Here is a 15,295-nt window from a genome sequence, read left to right as displayed (position 1 = left end):
GTGCTTTCATTTTCAGTTGACTGACATTAGAGACTGAATTCCATTTTCTCTTGGACTGGTAATGCAGCTAGTTTCCAATGAAGACAGAGGCTGTATCATTTGATTAGTAATTCCTTCAAGAATAACTCCAGAGTGTCACCACTGACACAAAAACCTGCAGGATATGCTTGCTCCCAGAAGTCCTACTGACATACACTACAGCACACAGCACCAATATTTCATGTGCCATTAAAGTGCACCTGCTAACCCCTAGGCTAATTCATCAGTGAACATATAAGTAAAGTAACACCAGTAAAAATGTCACAGGCTTCAATGACACTGACAAATGGCTACAAGCTAATAATTTAAAATAGTTTATGTTTAATGCTTAGAACTTTCGTGCTTCTCAGCTACTACTGTGCAAACACATTTATGTAGTCATTCAGAAGCATCCTCCTTCTTTGGGAATTGCTTCTGAGACCTCCTAACACCTACCAGGATAGGGATTTCCCATCTGGGATGGCACTTTTTGTCATGTTAATACTTCATCAGTTTCCATCCATGCTTTGAATTTTTCTTGAGAAAAATATAGCATGTCTAGACTCAGCAGTTCATTCCCTTCTAGGGGAACAGACTTAGACTTCTGACCCACTTAGAGTTCTGACCCTATTTCTTTAATTCAAATACATTTTCTTATTTTTGAAGGCAAAAAAAAATGCACTAAAAGACCTCTGCCATAGCAATGTCTGTCTTTGTAACTTAAGACACCACTGCAAAAATCTGACAGTCCTGCATAAATACAGCAGTACACTTAAATGTTAGCCCAGAAAGGAAAAAGCAAATGAGTATGCAAGCTTTTTTCTTTTCTTTATCATCTGTAGCCCTTTTTTCCCTTCTTTTTTGGTGTGGTCCTGCACTGGCATTCCATTTCTTTTTTCCACTGGAATATGAAGTCTGTCACTCTTTGGTTCTCCTGGAGGACACAGAAAAGGCGAACACGCCAACAAATTAGAACCTTTGGCATTGTTTATTTTCTGCAGGTATAAATCCGTGCAAATTCCTGAAGTAGTACGGTCTAAGAGCTATAAAATAGACAGTGGAAACTGTACTTAAAACTTACTTTTCAGGTTTTTCTTATTCTCATAACATTATTGTTCACTGGGTCTACAGGAAAGTTAAACCAGCTGCTTTAACTTTAGTCTTTACTTAAGTCAATAATGCTACTTTAAAGATATGCTTAAACATGTAATCTTATGTCTTTTGGAAAAATCTTAAGAACACTCATTTTTCTCCAAAGGTTCATCTGTTTGAAGCCTGAGCAAGATATCTAAAATTTCAATCACTTGTAAGAGAATGGTAGTTCCTGCACCACTGCGATGGAAACATCTGGATTTTATTCCAGAAACATTTTACAGCTCCGGATGCTAAAACACTTCTTCTCATTGGAAACTAGCCTGTAAGGATTTAATTTTGTTCACCTCCAAAATTCCATTCGGATGACCTTTTCATTGAAAATCACATGCAGCATCCTTCAAACTGAGAAGAACTGGCATTAAAATTAATCACAGACAGGAGAGACTACATCACAGGCTGACACCTTGAGACCTGTTGAGAACTATTCTTTTTCAAAGCAAAAACACAGACAAACTTGGAGCTGAATGTGAAGAGTTACACCTTTAGAATAGATGAAAGATATATAAATACATGTCCCAAAGTGGTCTTGTATTTGTTTTCAGGAAAACACTCAGGGTGTATGTATGTTGTACATCCATCCATTTAATACAAAGGGTAAATGCAATTCATTACCCCACATGTAGGTTAAATTGATGACAAGAAGAAAGGTAAAGCATATGCTTCACATTCCCAGAACCACAGAATCTTTTTGGGTTGAAAAGATCTTCAAGTTCACCAGGTTACCCCATGACACTGCCCAGGCCACCACCAAACCACATCCCTCAGCACTACAGCCACGTCCTTCAAACACCTCCCGGCATGGGGACTCCACTGCCTGGTGCTTTTAGTGCTTAAAAGGTCCCCAACATGGTAACGGGGAGGGTGAAAGGGAAGCCAGCGAGGGAGAAAAGGGATATTTTTTTTTTTTCTAGTGAATTTTTTTCTAGTGAATTTTGGCAGGCATCTGGGAAACACAGAGACAGCCCAGAGGAACCGGGACCCGACACTGGAGGCACCCGCTGCGCCTCTGCCTCTCCTATGCACACCCGACGAGAGCACTGCCACGGCTCGCAGGGAACGGCTGCCTGCTGTCGTGACCAAAAACACTATCGCGACTCAGCTCCGCCATCTTGTCCCCTGTCACCTCCCCATCCCCCCTTTCCGCCAGCCTCGCGTCACTTCCCGTGCGGGCCGCAGGAGGAGAAGATGGCGGCGCTGGGGGAGCCGGTGCGGTTGGAGCGAGGTGAGCGGAGCCCTGGCTGAGGGTCGGGGGCTCCCGGGCACTTTCTGCTGGGTTGGTGGAGCTGCTGGTTCACCCGCAGGCCCGGCGCCCTGCCGGGAGTCAGGCCCGACCCCCTGGGACGGTCTCCTCCGGCCGGAGGCCTCAGGGAGCTGCGCACCGCCCGGCTGAGGCGGGAGCGGGCAGCGGTGTCGGTAAATCTATCCCTTCCCGGGCCGCCGCAGCCGTATGGGAGCTGCTTAGAAGGTGTTCCCCTTTTCTCCCGGTCCCGTCAGGATGTTGGCGGGATTTGCTTCTCGGGTTTATCTTTAAGATGCCCCGAAGGTGTTTGTTGCGTTCGGGTTTGTGGCCGGGTTTTCGTGGAGCAGCTCAGCCCAGACCTTCTGGAGATTTTTTTGAAGGCCTTGGTGGGGCCTGGAGCAGTCTGGCCTAGTTGGAAGTGTCCCTGCCCGTGCAGGGGAGTTGGAGCTGGATGAGCTTTAATGTCCCTTCCAGCCCAAACCATTCCATGTGTCTGCTTCACCTCTGCCGGGGTCAGCGCTTCTGACAGCTCGGAACTCAGCCTGCTAACTCCTTGTTTCTGTTTCTCTCCTGGGATAACTTTTGAACCAAGCTGAGTTCTTCTTAGCATTAAGTTAGGTGGCATCTTGGCAATAATAATTTATTTGTTTTTATAGAAGGCAGCTGACACAATGCAGGGGTCCTTCTGCGCTTGTTCATGGTTCTGCGCAACTCTGTTGTCCTCTCACATTTATGTTTTTTTTCCCAGTTTTCCAGTTTATAGTTCTAGTAGGCATTGTTAATACTGAGCAGTGTGTATTAGGAGGGAGACAGATAAAATACAAAACTTAGTGTTGTGTGTTTGTGTCTTTTATTCAGGGTGATTTTTCAAAACTGTAAGGATATAGTAGCTCAGTAAGCATATGCTTGTCTAACAATATGTATGATTGATTTATAACAATATATATGACTGGTTTATTAGTGTGTATTTAGGAACAAAGGGGTGACAAAATGGGTTTTAAATAGGAAAAGAATACTGAGAATGAGAAATCCTATTTTTGAGAAAGCAAGCAGGTAAGTGGAATGTATGTGATTGGATGAACTTGCTGTTTTCCCACTGACATTCCCACTAGGACCACTGCCTTTTCTCACAGTGCTAGATGCTTTTTTTCATAGCTGTATTACACACTGTATGTACCCACTGTGTTCTGTGTGGTGCTACCACGAGTTGCCTACCACAGGATTCAGTCCTTCAGTTTGCATAACCCTCTTTCCCATTCCACAAGTGGAGCACTGGTGATGTGTGAAAGGATGCCTGTAAATAGTGACTTATGTAAGGACTTTGCTTCCCACTCCACATCCCATTTACCCTCCCTGCTCCACGGGCTGGTAATTAGGACAGCTGCTTTGGCAGTGGATTAGTTGCTCTTGGTAGGTCTGCAGAGTTAAACCTCAGGCAGCATCCTCCTCCACCTCATTACCCTGCCACTATGCTCTGGCCACGAAAACAAACAAATCTGCAGAGTTACTTAGGGATCAGTGGAACAAAGGAGCTATTTAGTCGTCTGGCATATTGGTCTTTTTAAGGAAAGAAGAAAAAGGGAGCACATTAGAATGGGCCTATGAAAGTAAGAGCTTTGTTTGCAGAAATAACCTCTGTTAGTTGTATGGGGTTGACTGCAGATAACCTGATGATGAATCACCACCAGCTTGAAAGTGAACATCACTAATGTTGTTGACATATAGCATAAGAAAAGAGAGAATAGTGTAAAAAATTAGCTAAATTAAAATGGTTACCATATGCTTACCATCAGGGTAATTGAAAATTCTCCCCGTCTGTTCTCTAAGCTGCATTGCAAACAGCACCACCCAAATTCACTGGAGTGCAGGGATTAAAAATGTTTAACATTTCAAAGTTGTTCTTATGGTCTGGTGGTGATGTGTGATAACTCTGTGTACACCTTAGGAATCCAGACTGTTTGAACATAAGCAGTGGAGGTGGTTAATAAGGAGTATCTGTGAGGATGCTTTGGTTTTCCAAGCATATGTGTGAACAAAACACACAAAGAGAAGTGGTGGCATCTTGCTGGCTTTTTTTTTTCCAGCTTCTTTTAAATGTATCTTTTTTCAGAACATCAACCTAGTATCCTGTGATCAGAAAAATTATTGCTGAAGAACGAGCCATTGATTCAACAAGGACAGAAAGTTTAAAAGACAATAATTTTTTAAATTATGACTGGGTTCCATTTTACAATAAATTTTGTGGGTTTTTAATCACCTACCTCTGGAGTTATTTCTCCATTATTCATTGTTGAAATCCATGACAGAAACAATTATGTAGTAATTAGTTCAGTCTCTGGTTCTAAACGGTTGGCCAAACTATGGTGTTAATATGGCAAGGAAGGCAGCGTTCAGCTGATCCCCCGAGCAGTAGTTGAGGAGAAAGCAAAGTACAGCAGCAGAGCACTCAGCAATCTCTTCTTCTCCGGGCCCAGTTGTAACCAGGTGTGTTTTGCCCTCTCTTCCCAGCCAAACAAGTTCCTTTCCTGAGAGCAGTGTTGCTGGGAGAGATGTTATCTTCAGCTTTTAACTAATAGTCCCTCATGCATTTCAGGATGAGAAAGTTAAGCTCATTTCTCTTTCAGACTGGAATAGTGGGGTCCTGTCAATAGGGTGAAGCCAAACAACTGCTGGGGGAAAAAGCATCTTCCTAATGGGATCCATTGCCTGTGTCTACCTGAGCAAGAGATGCAGTGGGATAAAAGGAGATCTGTAGAATGCCAAGGAGTCAGCTTTTATGCTGTATTTTGGCTGCTTCCTTACATCAGCAGCATGGCCCTTTAGTCTGAAAGCCCCTTTTCATTACAGTGCCTCTTCTGTTTTAGTTTGACCTAAAAGGAGTCCAGTTCAGGGTATTCCAGGCACTTTTTGTCAAGCTGATTCCATGCTCTTAGTCCACACTTCATGAAAATCACAGCTGGTTCCCAAAGCAGCCAATTTTACTTCAAGGTGCAAAATGCTGTGTGGTTAAACATTTTAACTCTTGGGAGATGCTGGTACAAAATATATCCAGTTTCTTGATAAAACATGGGAGTCAAAAAAGAGGAGAAATTAGCAAATGAAATTCTGGAGTCTTGGTTTCTGCAGCTACACTTTGGGTCAGTAGGTTGCTCTCCCTTTAAAGTTGTTTGCAGTATCCTGACCAGCCTGTTAGATAAAAAGTCCCTGCACCTTACAGCTTAACATGGTTCACAGACCACCAACCTGGGAATGGCTGCCCAGAGCTGTACTCTTCACGTGCATTGAGCAGTCATTTGTCTGCAAACATCTGCAAGTGTTTAAATGACAGCTGTATTGTAATTTACATACTTAGGGAAGTTTTTTCATGAATATACGGAGTGTTGTAGGATTGGAAACGCTGCTGTTGCTGTTTGATTGTTCTTCTTCAGCTGTTCAGTGTGAGATTTTATGAAATTACAATCATTTGTACTTATGTTGCTGAACACAAAGATTACCAAGAATGTTGGTAATTTTGCATCAAGAAGTTTAATAGCAATCACCTCTAGAATCTCTTCAATTTTGTGTAACATTTTCTATGTTAAAATACAAAATGTGTGTTAGGAAATTAAAAGCTTTAGGTTTACTTTTTCCACTTTGTAGTTGTACAAATAGCAAATTTTGATGCCTGTGTGAAACAAGTTCTCTGTAGATTTGGGATTACTAATAGCCAAACTTTAGGTTGTGATATTTTTGTGCTTTAGATACCTGATGCTTGTAAAGCTTGAAAATGCTCTCCAAAAAATGCCAGCTTCTCATGGCACATGGAAACCTTAACTGTCACCTTAAATAATTTGCGTCTTGTGGCTGTAATGATAATGCTGGAATGTTCTTCCATGGAGGGTGTGTTTCAAGTCCGTGGTAGAGACTTGAAACCTAAAGATTAAATACTGAAAAAAAGGAAGTTTTGGGGATATAACAGTGTCCCAGACTTCATCCTTTTCTAAAATAATCTGTACCTTATTTGTAGAGTAGATTAATCACTGCTACTTTGCCTTTGTGGTAATGAAGGTAATTCTTTCTGTCTGCTTTTCTGAGAGGCTGTTCTGCTTCTATTCAAGGACTTGGGTGATTCAGAATCATAACTAATGTAACACTTCGGAAGTACCAGTGAGAGATATTAATGTATTCTGCTCTTGTAGAGCTGCCAGGAGCATGTCACGTAGCATTTGATGTCACTTTGGATGCCTGTCTTTAGTCATACTGGTCTGGCATTGAATTCTTAACAAGGAGTTCAGGTTCTTAAAGCAGCATCTGCAGTTACAAGGATGAATTCTTAGGAATGAATTTCTAAGGAGTGGAACAAAGAGGTTTGGGGTTCAGGATTCTAGAGTACAGAGATATTCTCTCTCAGCTGAATATCAAAAGGAACTTGGTTGTTTTTCTGAGTACTTTTGAAAAAAAGGGAACAAGTATACAGTTGTTGAACTAATTTTATAATATAAAAGGCCTGTTAGTATATTTGACAGTGTTCTAGGTGGTTTTAACAAAATGTTATCGGTGCAGTAGATAAATTATGAAGTTATGCATATGAAGTGTTGATAGTGTGTTTCTCCATTAAATAGTTCACCCTTTTTAAGCTTTCAGGAAAAAGCAGGTTGAAGTGTGCAGGTACAAACACACACACTATTCCATCAACTGAATTAAAAAGAAAAACCAAGCAAACAGAAAACCAACTACGAAAAAAAACCCTGGCTTCACCTCAGCCGTACCTCATTACTTGTGCTTTATTTTTCTGTAGACATCTGCAGAGCAATTGAGTTGCTGGAAAAATTACAGAGAAGTGGAGAAGTGCCACCTCAAAAGCTACAGGCTTTGCAAAGGGTCCTTCAAAGTGAATTCTGTAATGCTGTAAGGGAGGTAAGTTAACTTCATGTAAGCAGTTACCTTGAGTTACAAACCAGGATGCTTTACTTTTTTTGGGGTGTATTTTTGTGGAGCCTGGCACCACCTCATCTTCATTCCAGATACTTTTTCAGAGATTTTTAGCTGAAGAATATGCTTTGCTATTGCTGTTGGTGCTACCACTGATGAGGACACCTGGAATGATGTAAATGGTCTGACTTCCTACTTCTGTGTCCTAGATACTATTTTTTTTTTCTTAAGATAGTCAGTTGCATCAGTTGGAGGAAAATACAGGGTTTGGGGGGGGAGAACTGGGTTGTTGGGAGAGCTTTGAAGAGCTGTCCTTATTGCAAGCATCCTTATTGAGGAGTTCCAGCTTGAACCAAGCAAGAGAAGGTCAGCATCCATGTTCCTAGTCAGGTGTGTTAGATTAACCATGAGCATTTCTAAATTAATGGTGAGGTCTGAATGCTGTGGAAAGAGGGAAGATTCAGGCTGAGACTTAGATATACATTGATTAACTGAGCCCTAAAGATGCTGAGGGAGTGGTTTCTTCACAGTGTAGTAGATTGTCACTTAACTCTTGCTAGTGAATCAAAAGTAGCTTCTTATTAGAGGTATGTACTTCTTAATATACACATTTTTAAGTTGTACCTGATATTTCTAAGCAGAAAAATATCTGTTTTGCCCATGTTTAATACTTTTTTGTCTCTAAAGGTGTATGAACATGTATACGAAACTGTGGATATCAGCAGCAGCCCAGAAGTTAGAGCTAATGCTACAGCAAAGGTAAACACCATATTATAACTTGTAAAAAATGCAGTAGTTACTTTAGAAGCAAAGAAAGATTATTTAAAATCCAGAAGGCTATTAGCTAGGTGTCTGATAAATTGGATAAGCTTAATGGGTTATTAAAAGATGTGACAAGAGACTTGTTTTAAGTTTCTTGCCTTTTAATTTTATTCTTGGAGCTCTGAATTTTTCATGCCAGTGTTGATATCTAGGGAATTAATCTAATTTGCCTTAATATTTAATTACTTCGAGTGACAAAAATACATTTTCAGCCTGCTCACTCTGTCTAAATAAAGAGTGTGAATTCTTATGAATGAATAGGAACATCTTATTTCTTACAGGCCACTGTAGCTGCATTTGCTGCAAGTGAAGGTCATTCCCATCCCAGAGTTGTTGAACTACCCAAAACCGAAGAAGGTCTTGGATTCAACATTATGGGAGGCAAAGAACAAAATTCCCCCATCTATATCTCTCGAATTATCCCTGGTGGAATCGCTGATAGACACGGAGGCCTGAAACGTGGGGACCAGCTGCTTTCTGTAAACGGAGTGGTAGGAACCGATTTTCACTTTACGTAGCAGTAACTACTTGTTTCCACTGGGGGGCACACAGAGAATATACATGGCACAAGCCCGAGGTCTTTTACTCTTTGCAAAATAGCTTCTTTTTGGCCTTGCAAGAGCAACTTGCTTAGGTTTCTAGAGTTGTGTGTATTGCGAGTTCTAGGATTATATTTTGGTTAATGTGTCAGCTGGAGACTTCACTATTCATGTCAATGTTTCAGATTCCAAGGAGCTGTATAAATCTAGTCAAAGTATTGTTCAATGAAATAGTCTTAAACTGCCACTATGGCTTCCTCTTGGCTTCCTCTTTCATCCACATTTTGTGATACAGATTATAATCTAGTTTTCTGCACCTTCAAAGGTAAGTAGTAAATTATCTTGCATTAGACCGATCAGATTCTCAGTATTCCAATAAAAATGCATGATGAAAGCTGTAATAAGCTAGAAATATAATAAGCTGTAATAAGATAGAACTGAAAGGCGGTCTAATCTTCAGCTGTGTGATTTTAATTTTTTTTTCTTCCACCTCAGTGTACAGTGCTTCAAAACCTGAGACTTACTAGCATATTTAAAGGAGTATCTGTTCTAAGGCTGTTGTGAATACTTATCTTTAATAAGTGTCCTTTTCTGAGCAGTGACAATACAAACAGCCAAACACAGGGTGACTGGAAAGAGGAGGCTTTCAGTTGAGGGAGCTGCTAGTCAAATGCATGTAAATATCCCTCAAACTCTTGCTTTGATTTTCAGAGAAGCTGTATGCTAACTTCAAATTAATCTTTTCATTACTGCATCTGCAAACCCAGTTTTATTTCCAGACTGAGAATCGTATGAAATCCTATGTGTGCTCTTTAACCTGAGTAGGGTTTTTTTACACATAAAAGGGTTTCTGTGCTCTAGGAAGTCCCTGCTAGCACAGATCTGCAACATCCTTGGCTCCTGACCATCACCTGGGAGTCCAAATGTCCTTCTCAGTAGACATGAGAGAAATAATGGCTGTAGTGATGCAACTGTCCTTGGCCTTTCCTCTTATTTTGAAGCACTGAGAGGCAGTTGCAAAGCTGTCTTTAGGTGAGACCTTCCTCACCCACAGACCCTCTTAAAGAAAGAAAAACCACCATTCCATCCCAAACTGAGCCTGGTCATCAGACCAGCAGTACAGCTAGCAATTGCTCTGTGTGTGTGTGCATGCACATGTATTAATATATTTAACCACTGGAAGAATACAGTGAGTGCAGAAAATACATTTGGGAGCACTAAGTGGTCTCGGAAGAATTTTCTTCCCATGTTTGCAGATAGAATCCTGTCATCTTAGTACATATGACAGGCATTTTATTGTAATTGTAATTTTTACTTGAATACTTAAAAAAAAAAAAAAAAGTACCACTGCCAAGACTGCAGTGAGTGTACCTTAAAAATAGGTGGGATTTTTTTCCCCCCCAAGTGGAAGATTTTGAGTATACTCCATAACTTCAGATGTTTTAATATAATTAAACTTCACAAGCCTTTTATTACCAGTTTTTTACAGAACAGCCTACACATCCACTTGAATAACAAAAAATGAAAACATTCAAATGTATGTGTTGTCTAAGTCTGATAGAAGAGAAATAACTTGGGTTTTTTTTTTAACTGTTGTCTTTCTTTCTGTGAGTAACTTTATAGTAACGGGGAAACCCTCCAATCAACAGGTACATCACCTGCCTTCTAGCTTCTAATAGCACCAGTAGGAGGTAGGCTTGGGGTAGTCCCATCGTTGTGTTTAATAAGTTTGGGAGAAATAAGTTTTGCTGATAAAAATGTGTGCTGTCCAGGAACGTTTATGTAGATGCAGTTGTTGGGAATTGTTGCTTAAAATTTGTAATCAGATGAATATAACCCTAATCAAATCTGGGAGATATTTGAAGAATGTATTTTACTCTTGTTACAGAGTTGGGTTAGGCTGTTCCTAATTAGTGCAGAAGAAATTAACTTGAATACCTTGCATTTACTGAGATGTGTGGAGCACTAAGATACACAACGTGCTGCATGTTAGCTGCTCTGCTGCAGGTGCCCAGTGTGCACCTTTTGTCTTGTAACACAGGGTGACATCAAGGTGGCAGCTCTCTTGCAATTGTCAGTGGCAACTGATTAGACAAATTAAGGGTGACTACTGAATTTAAAATGCATGCCAAAAAAGCAGCAACAATCTTGAATTTTAAATGTCTTCTCGAAGTTGTTGATTATGTGTATTTTAATAATTGCCTAATGTTACCCTTATTTAGTGTATGTAAATACAGAATTTAATTGCTCACCGTAACCAAAAGCTTTGCACTTTTCTTTTAATACTAATTAGTATATTTATTATCACCTCTTATTGATATATCAAAGAATAAATCCTGAATTTGGGTGATGTTGTCCTTGTGTAGTATTCAAAGCAGAATACTTCAATATTTGGTTATATAGAAGTTGTACAAAAAGTGAAAAAAATAATCTTTTTTCACTGTGTGTCTTTACTAATATTATACTTAATGTTTATGCTTTGCAGAGTGTTGAAGGTGAACACCATGAAAAAGCAGTCGAACTGCTGAAGGCAGCCCAAGGAAAGGTTAAATTAGTTGTGAGATACACACCAAAAGTCTTGGAAGAAATGGAGTCAAGATTTGAGAAAATGAGATCGGCGAAACGCAGGCAGCAAAATTAACATTGTATGTGATAACTGAAAATATATTCCATTTACATTTTATAGTTTTCTTTGTGGCTCAGTTGATCCAATGCCTGGGTGATGGAAGACACTGTCCTTTTCAGTGAATTGCATAATGATTGAGATTGGAGGGACTCCTGGAGGTCATCTAGTCCAACCCCTCTGCTCAGAGGAGGGTTAGCTAGTACAGGTTGCTCAGGACTGTGACAAGCTGGGTGTTGGAGCATCTCTAGGGACAAAAACTACAGTAGATCTCTGGGCAATCTGTTCTAGTGTTTTGATCTCCCTCTTACTATGAAGGTTCATTCTTATATTTAAAAGGGGCTTCCTGTATTTCCATTTGTGCCTGCCATCTCTTCTCCAGTCACTGGATGCTACTGAGAAGAGTCTGACTCTTTGTACTGCTTCCTATCAGGCATTTACACACATTGGGAAGATCACCTCTGAGCCTTCTTCCAGTCTAAACAGTCCCAGAACTTTTAGCTTCTCCTTGTCTGCCAGATATTCCAGTCACTTAATTGCTCTTATTGCCCTTCACTGGACTAATTTTCTTGTTTTTTAATGCCTATATCTGTATTGGACTGGGGAGCCCAAAATGACCAAGCACTTGAGCTTTGTCTTCCCAGGGCTGAGCAGAACCACCTCCCTCAGCTTCCTGGCAGTGCTCAGCCCAGGGGGCTGCTGGGCTCCTTTGCCTTTTGGGCACAGCAGTGGCTCAGGGTAAGTGTGGTTCTGTTGTGGTTCTGTTGTTCTCTGCAGGGCTGCTCTGCAGCCTGGCACCTCCCCAGCCTCCACTTGTGCATGGGCTCATTCCTCCCCAGGTGTAGGACTTTCTACTTTCCTCTGCTGAACTTTGGGATTCCTGTTTGTCCATTTCTCCAGCCTGCCAGGGTCCCTCTGGGTGGCTCACTGAGTGTGCTCTGTCCTGTCACCTGTGTTATTAGTGAATAAATTCAACAGCCTGGACCAGAGTACAAACCCCTGGAGTCCAGCAGTAGTGACTGGCATCCAGCAGGACTTTGTGTCACAACAAACAACCCTTTGCAGTTCAGCCCTTTTTAGAGTGTTTTCAGTCTCCATGTGTGTTGCTGTTTAAGAGGAATGTCTACTTTTTAAAAGGCTTAAGAAACCCTGAAAAAAAGCATAGATGTTGATATTTCTATTGATATTTTTTTCTTAGTCTCTTTCATGTCAGACCTTGAAGCATGAGAGTGAATTTAGAGATTTTTTTGAAAAGCATTTAATAAGACATGTTTCTACAATTGGCATCCCTTTTTACCTGTTTTCTTTTGGCATTACTTAGTATAGAATCTGCAGGTTTTTTTGCTGAATTATTTTGGAAAAAAGATTCTTATGTAGCAGTATTTTGGCACTTTTCTTAAGAATATGTTGTATATCAACTACAAAACCTAATCATGATCTACTGTATAGCTGATACTGATACCAGATTTTGTAATGTTTTGGTGAGTACATTATTTTTACACTTCTGCTAAATTGTAATTCGTTACTATGGAATTGTATTACCTCACCTGTAAATAATTTACAGTTGGTGTTCACATATAATGATTTTGTAATAATCTGACTTTTACAAATTTGCAACAGTCATTCTTATAACTTATATTATTTTGTACTAATTTTAAAAGCAGTAAGGGGAAAAAATGTAATTGTGTATGCAGTTCTGGATTGACTCTCCATATGTATTTTTATATTCAGAAAGAGAAAATATGCTAATGCAGTGCTAAAGATTTCCAGATATTTCCCTCACTTTCTGCTGTTTAAAAGAAATACTCATTAATTGTCATACCCCTCTTGTGGTTCTTAGTGTGTGCTGTTGTATTCTTATCTCAGACTGCCTGTTTTGGTCTTGGAATAGTTAGTATCTAAATTATTGATTATTAAATTTATAGGAGTAAAATGTTCCGAGTCTTATATGCCAGGTTAACTTGTCATATGAACTTGGCAGGGTTTTATTACTGACTGCTTCTGGCTTGGAGGGTTCTTGTTTGTACTTTGGAAGTACTACATCACCATTGCCAGAAAAGTTTGGGGAATGGTGCTGTGGTGGTAAAGAGGAAATCTCCAGGAATAAGAGATTAATGTCTTATCTCAAGTGCAGTTGATGGTGGCACAGGTTTTCTGCACCATTTTGAAGAAACTTCATCTGGACAGAGGTTCACTTTTGGAATCCACCATACCAGGTTTGAGGCTGTGCTTGTATAGTTCAGATTTTGGGTTGCTTGTTTGGGGATTTTTGGTGGTCTTTCTTTTGTTAAAGCTTCATCTGGTAAATATGTAGAATTAACTTGATTGTCTACTGGGCATCTCTTCACTTGTATGGCAGCTATGAGTGCATCCTAATTGACTGTTAGTAATTTGATTCTTAGAGGCTTAAACAGAAAAGTGCAGTTCTTACTTTGTGGGTAATCTCAAGTCTTTTCACATGGAGCAGTACAATCCATTGAGAAATAATTCAATATATGAAAGAAAGGAAAAGATGAGTGAGCTAAAAATGACAGCATGAAGTTTGCATTGTCAGTTGATCTGTTGGAAAAGAAAAAAAATGTTATTGCTACAGGCAAGTGAAATGTGATTGCTTTCTGCATGTTCATAAGCATGGTAAGCTTGTAAAGAGAAATTTGGATTTTAAAGATAGTTTGAAAATGCAGTATAAATATTTATCAGTTAGATGATATTGAGCACTGAATTATGTGGTTGATTGTCATAGGCCTCTCAAAAGGTCTCATGGTACTGATACAACCACGTTGTAGAATTGTATATTTTTATGGAACAACTAATGTTTAAAGTATTTGAGACCAAAATCACTAGTTAGACCAATTGTGGATGTGTTTTAAATTAACTGTAAAATAGTAGAGATTTGTTTTAGAGCTATATATAAATATATATATATTAAAGAATGGTATGGATACAAATTAGAAATGTGTGTTTTAAAACCTGTATCCCTTGTCTTACTGAACAAAGAGGTGTGTTTTATTACTCAGTGGGAAACACTCTAATGCAGTTAGAGCTGCTAAATGCAGTAGTGTTTTCATTCTGAATTGTAGCATTTAAAACAGTTTGTCAGCTAAAACAATGTTGGGAAGGTATATGTGGCCCTATAAACTGTATGTGTAGAAGGTAATGAAAAGTTTTGAAATTGCAACAGAAAGGAAAAAAAAACATTCAGTAAACAGACAATTCATTAACAGCCATCATTAATACTATGAAAACCCTATAATATTAAGGAAAGGATGGATTAAAATATGCCAAGAAACTTGATCTCTGTTACTACTGAACAGTGCCTGTACTGTGTTAATATGCAGTCCCCACACACTTGGCATACTTGGGTATGCAGACAGATTCAGAAGAGCTGTCACTTGTGCAGGTAACTTCTGCATCAGTTGCTGCTGTGAGGGATCTTTGGGTTTTATCAACAGAAAAATAAAAGTTAAATTTCATGTGCTTTGTGTTTCGTCTGTTTTTCTTCTGCCTTTCCATTTTGAGTACTGTTTTCAGGCTGTTGTAATTGGGTGTTTATCATCTCAAGGGCATAACATAAACACCCTGCATGTGTGTGGGCGTCCAAAGAGAAAAACTTTACATCTGCTACTAGTTTGTTCTCCTGACTACTTAGGTACCTTTTCTACCTCAATGTTCTGTAATTTGTCAGAGAAGAAAATCAGAATAATATAAAGAAAATATCTATAACACTCTAAAGGTAACATATTATCTACATCTATAATATGAAGTATCTGGACCCCTTGCATTTTTGAGACTTCCTTAGTCTCAGCTGTGTAAACTTCCATTGTTTGTATTATTGTGAGTCAGGTATTACCTTTTGATTTTTTTTTGAAGCAAGTATCTCAAGTAATGAGGTGTTGAACTTCTGTAATTCCTTGTTTCAAGGCCTTGTAACGTTGTCAGCTCCTCAGAAAAATGTGCCTGGAGTTACAGACAGTAAAGGTAGGAGAA

General features: G+C 39.6%; 1 protein-coding gene across 1 annotated transcript; it reads left to right on the top strand.

Annotated features, from left to right (window-relative positions):
* The first annotated feature begins 2,245 nt into the window (after positions 1–2,245).
* LIN7C (lin-7 homolog C, crumbs cell polarity complex component) lies at positions 2,246–14,781 on the top strand. Its single transcript, XM_071762348.1, has 5 exons — positions 2,246–2,395; positions 7,191–7,309; positions 8,012–8,083; positions 8,428–8,637; positions 11,171–14,781. Exons 1-5 carry the CDS (start codon positions 2,359–2,361, stop codon positions 11,324–11,326), a joined length of 594 nt encoding a protein of 197 aa, XP_071618449.1. The 5' UTR covers positions 2,246–2,358; the 3' UTR covers positions 11,327–14,781.
* Positions 14,782–15,295: the final 514 nt, after the last annotated feature.

The sequence above is a fragment of the Heliangelus exortis genome, chromosome 18 (assembly GCF_036169615.1).
Source record: "Heliangelus exortis chromosome 18, bHelExo1.hap1, whole genome shotgun sequence".
Lineage (NCBI taxonomy): Eukaryota > Metazoa > Chordata > Aves > Apodiformes > Trochilidae > Heliangelus > Heliangelus exortis.
The sequence above is the reverse complement of the archived record's forward strand: the minus strand, read 5'-3'. Positions and strand labels throughout refer to the sequence as shown.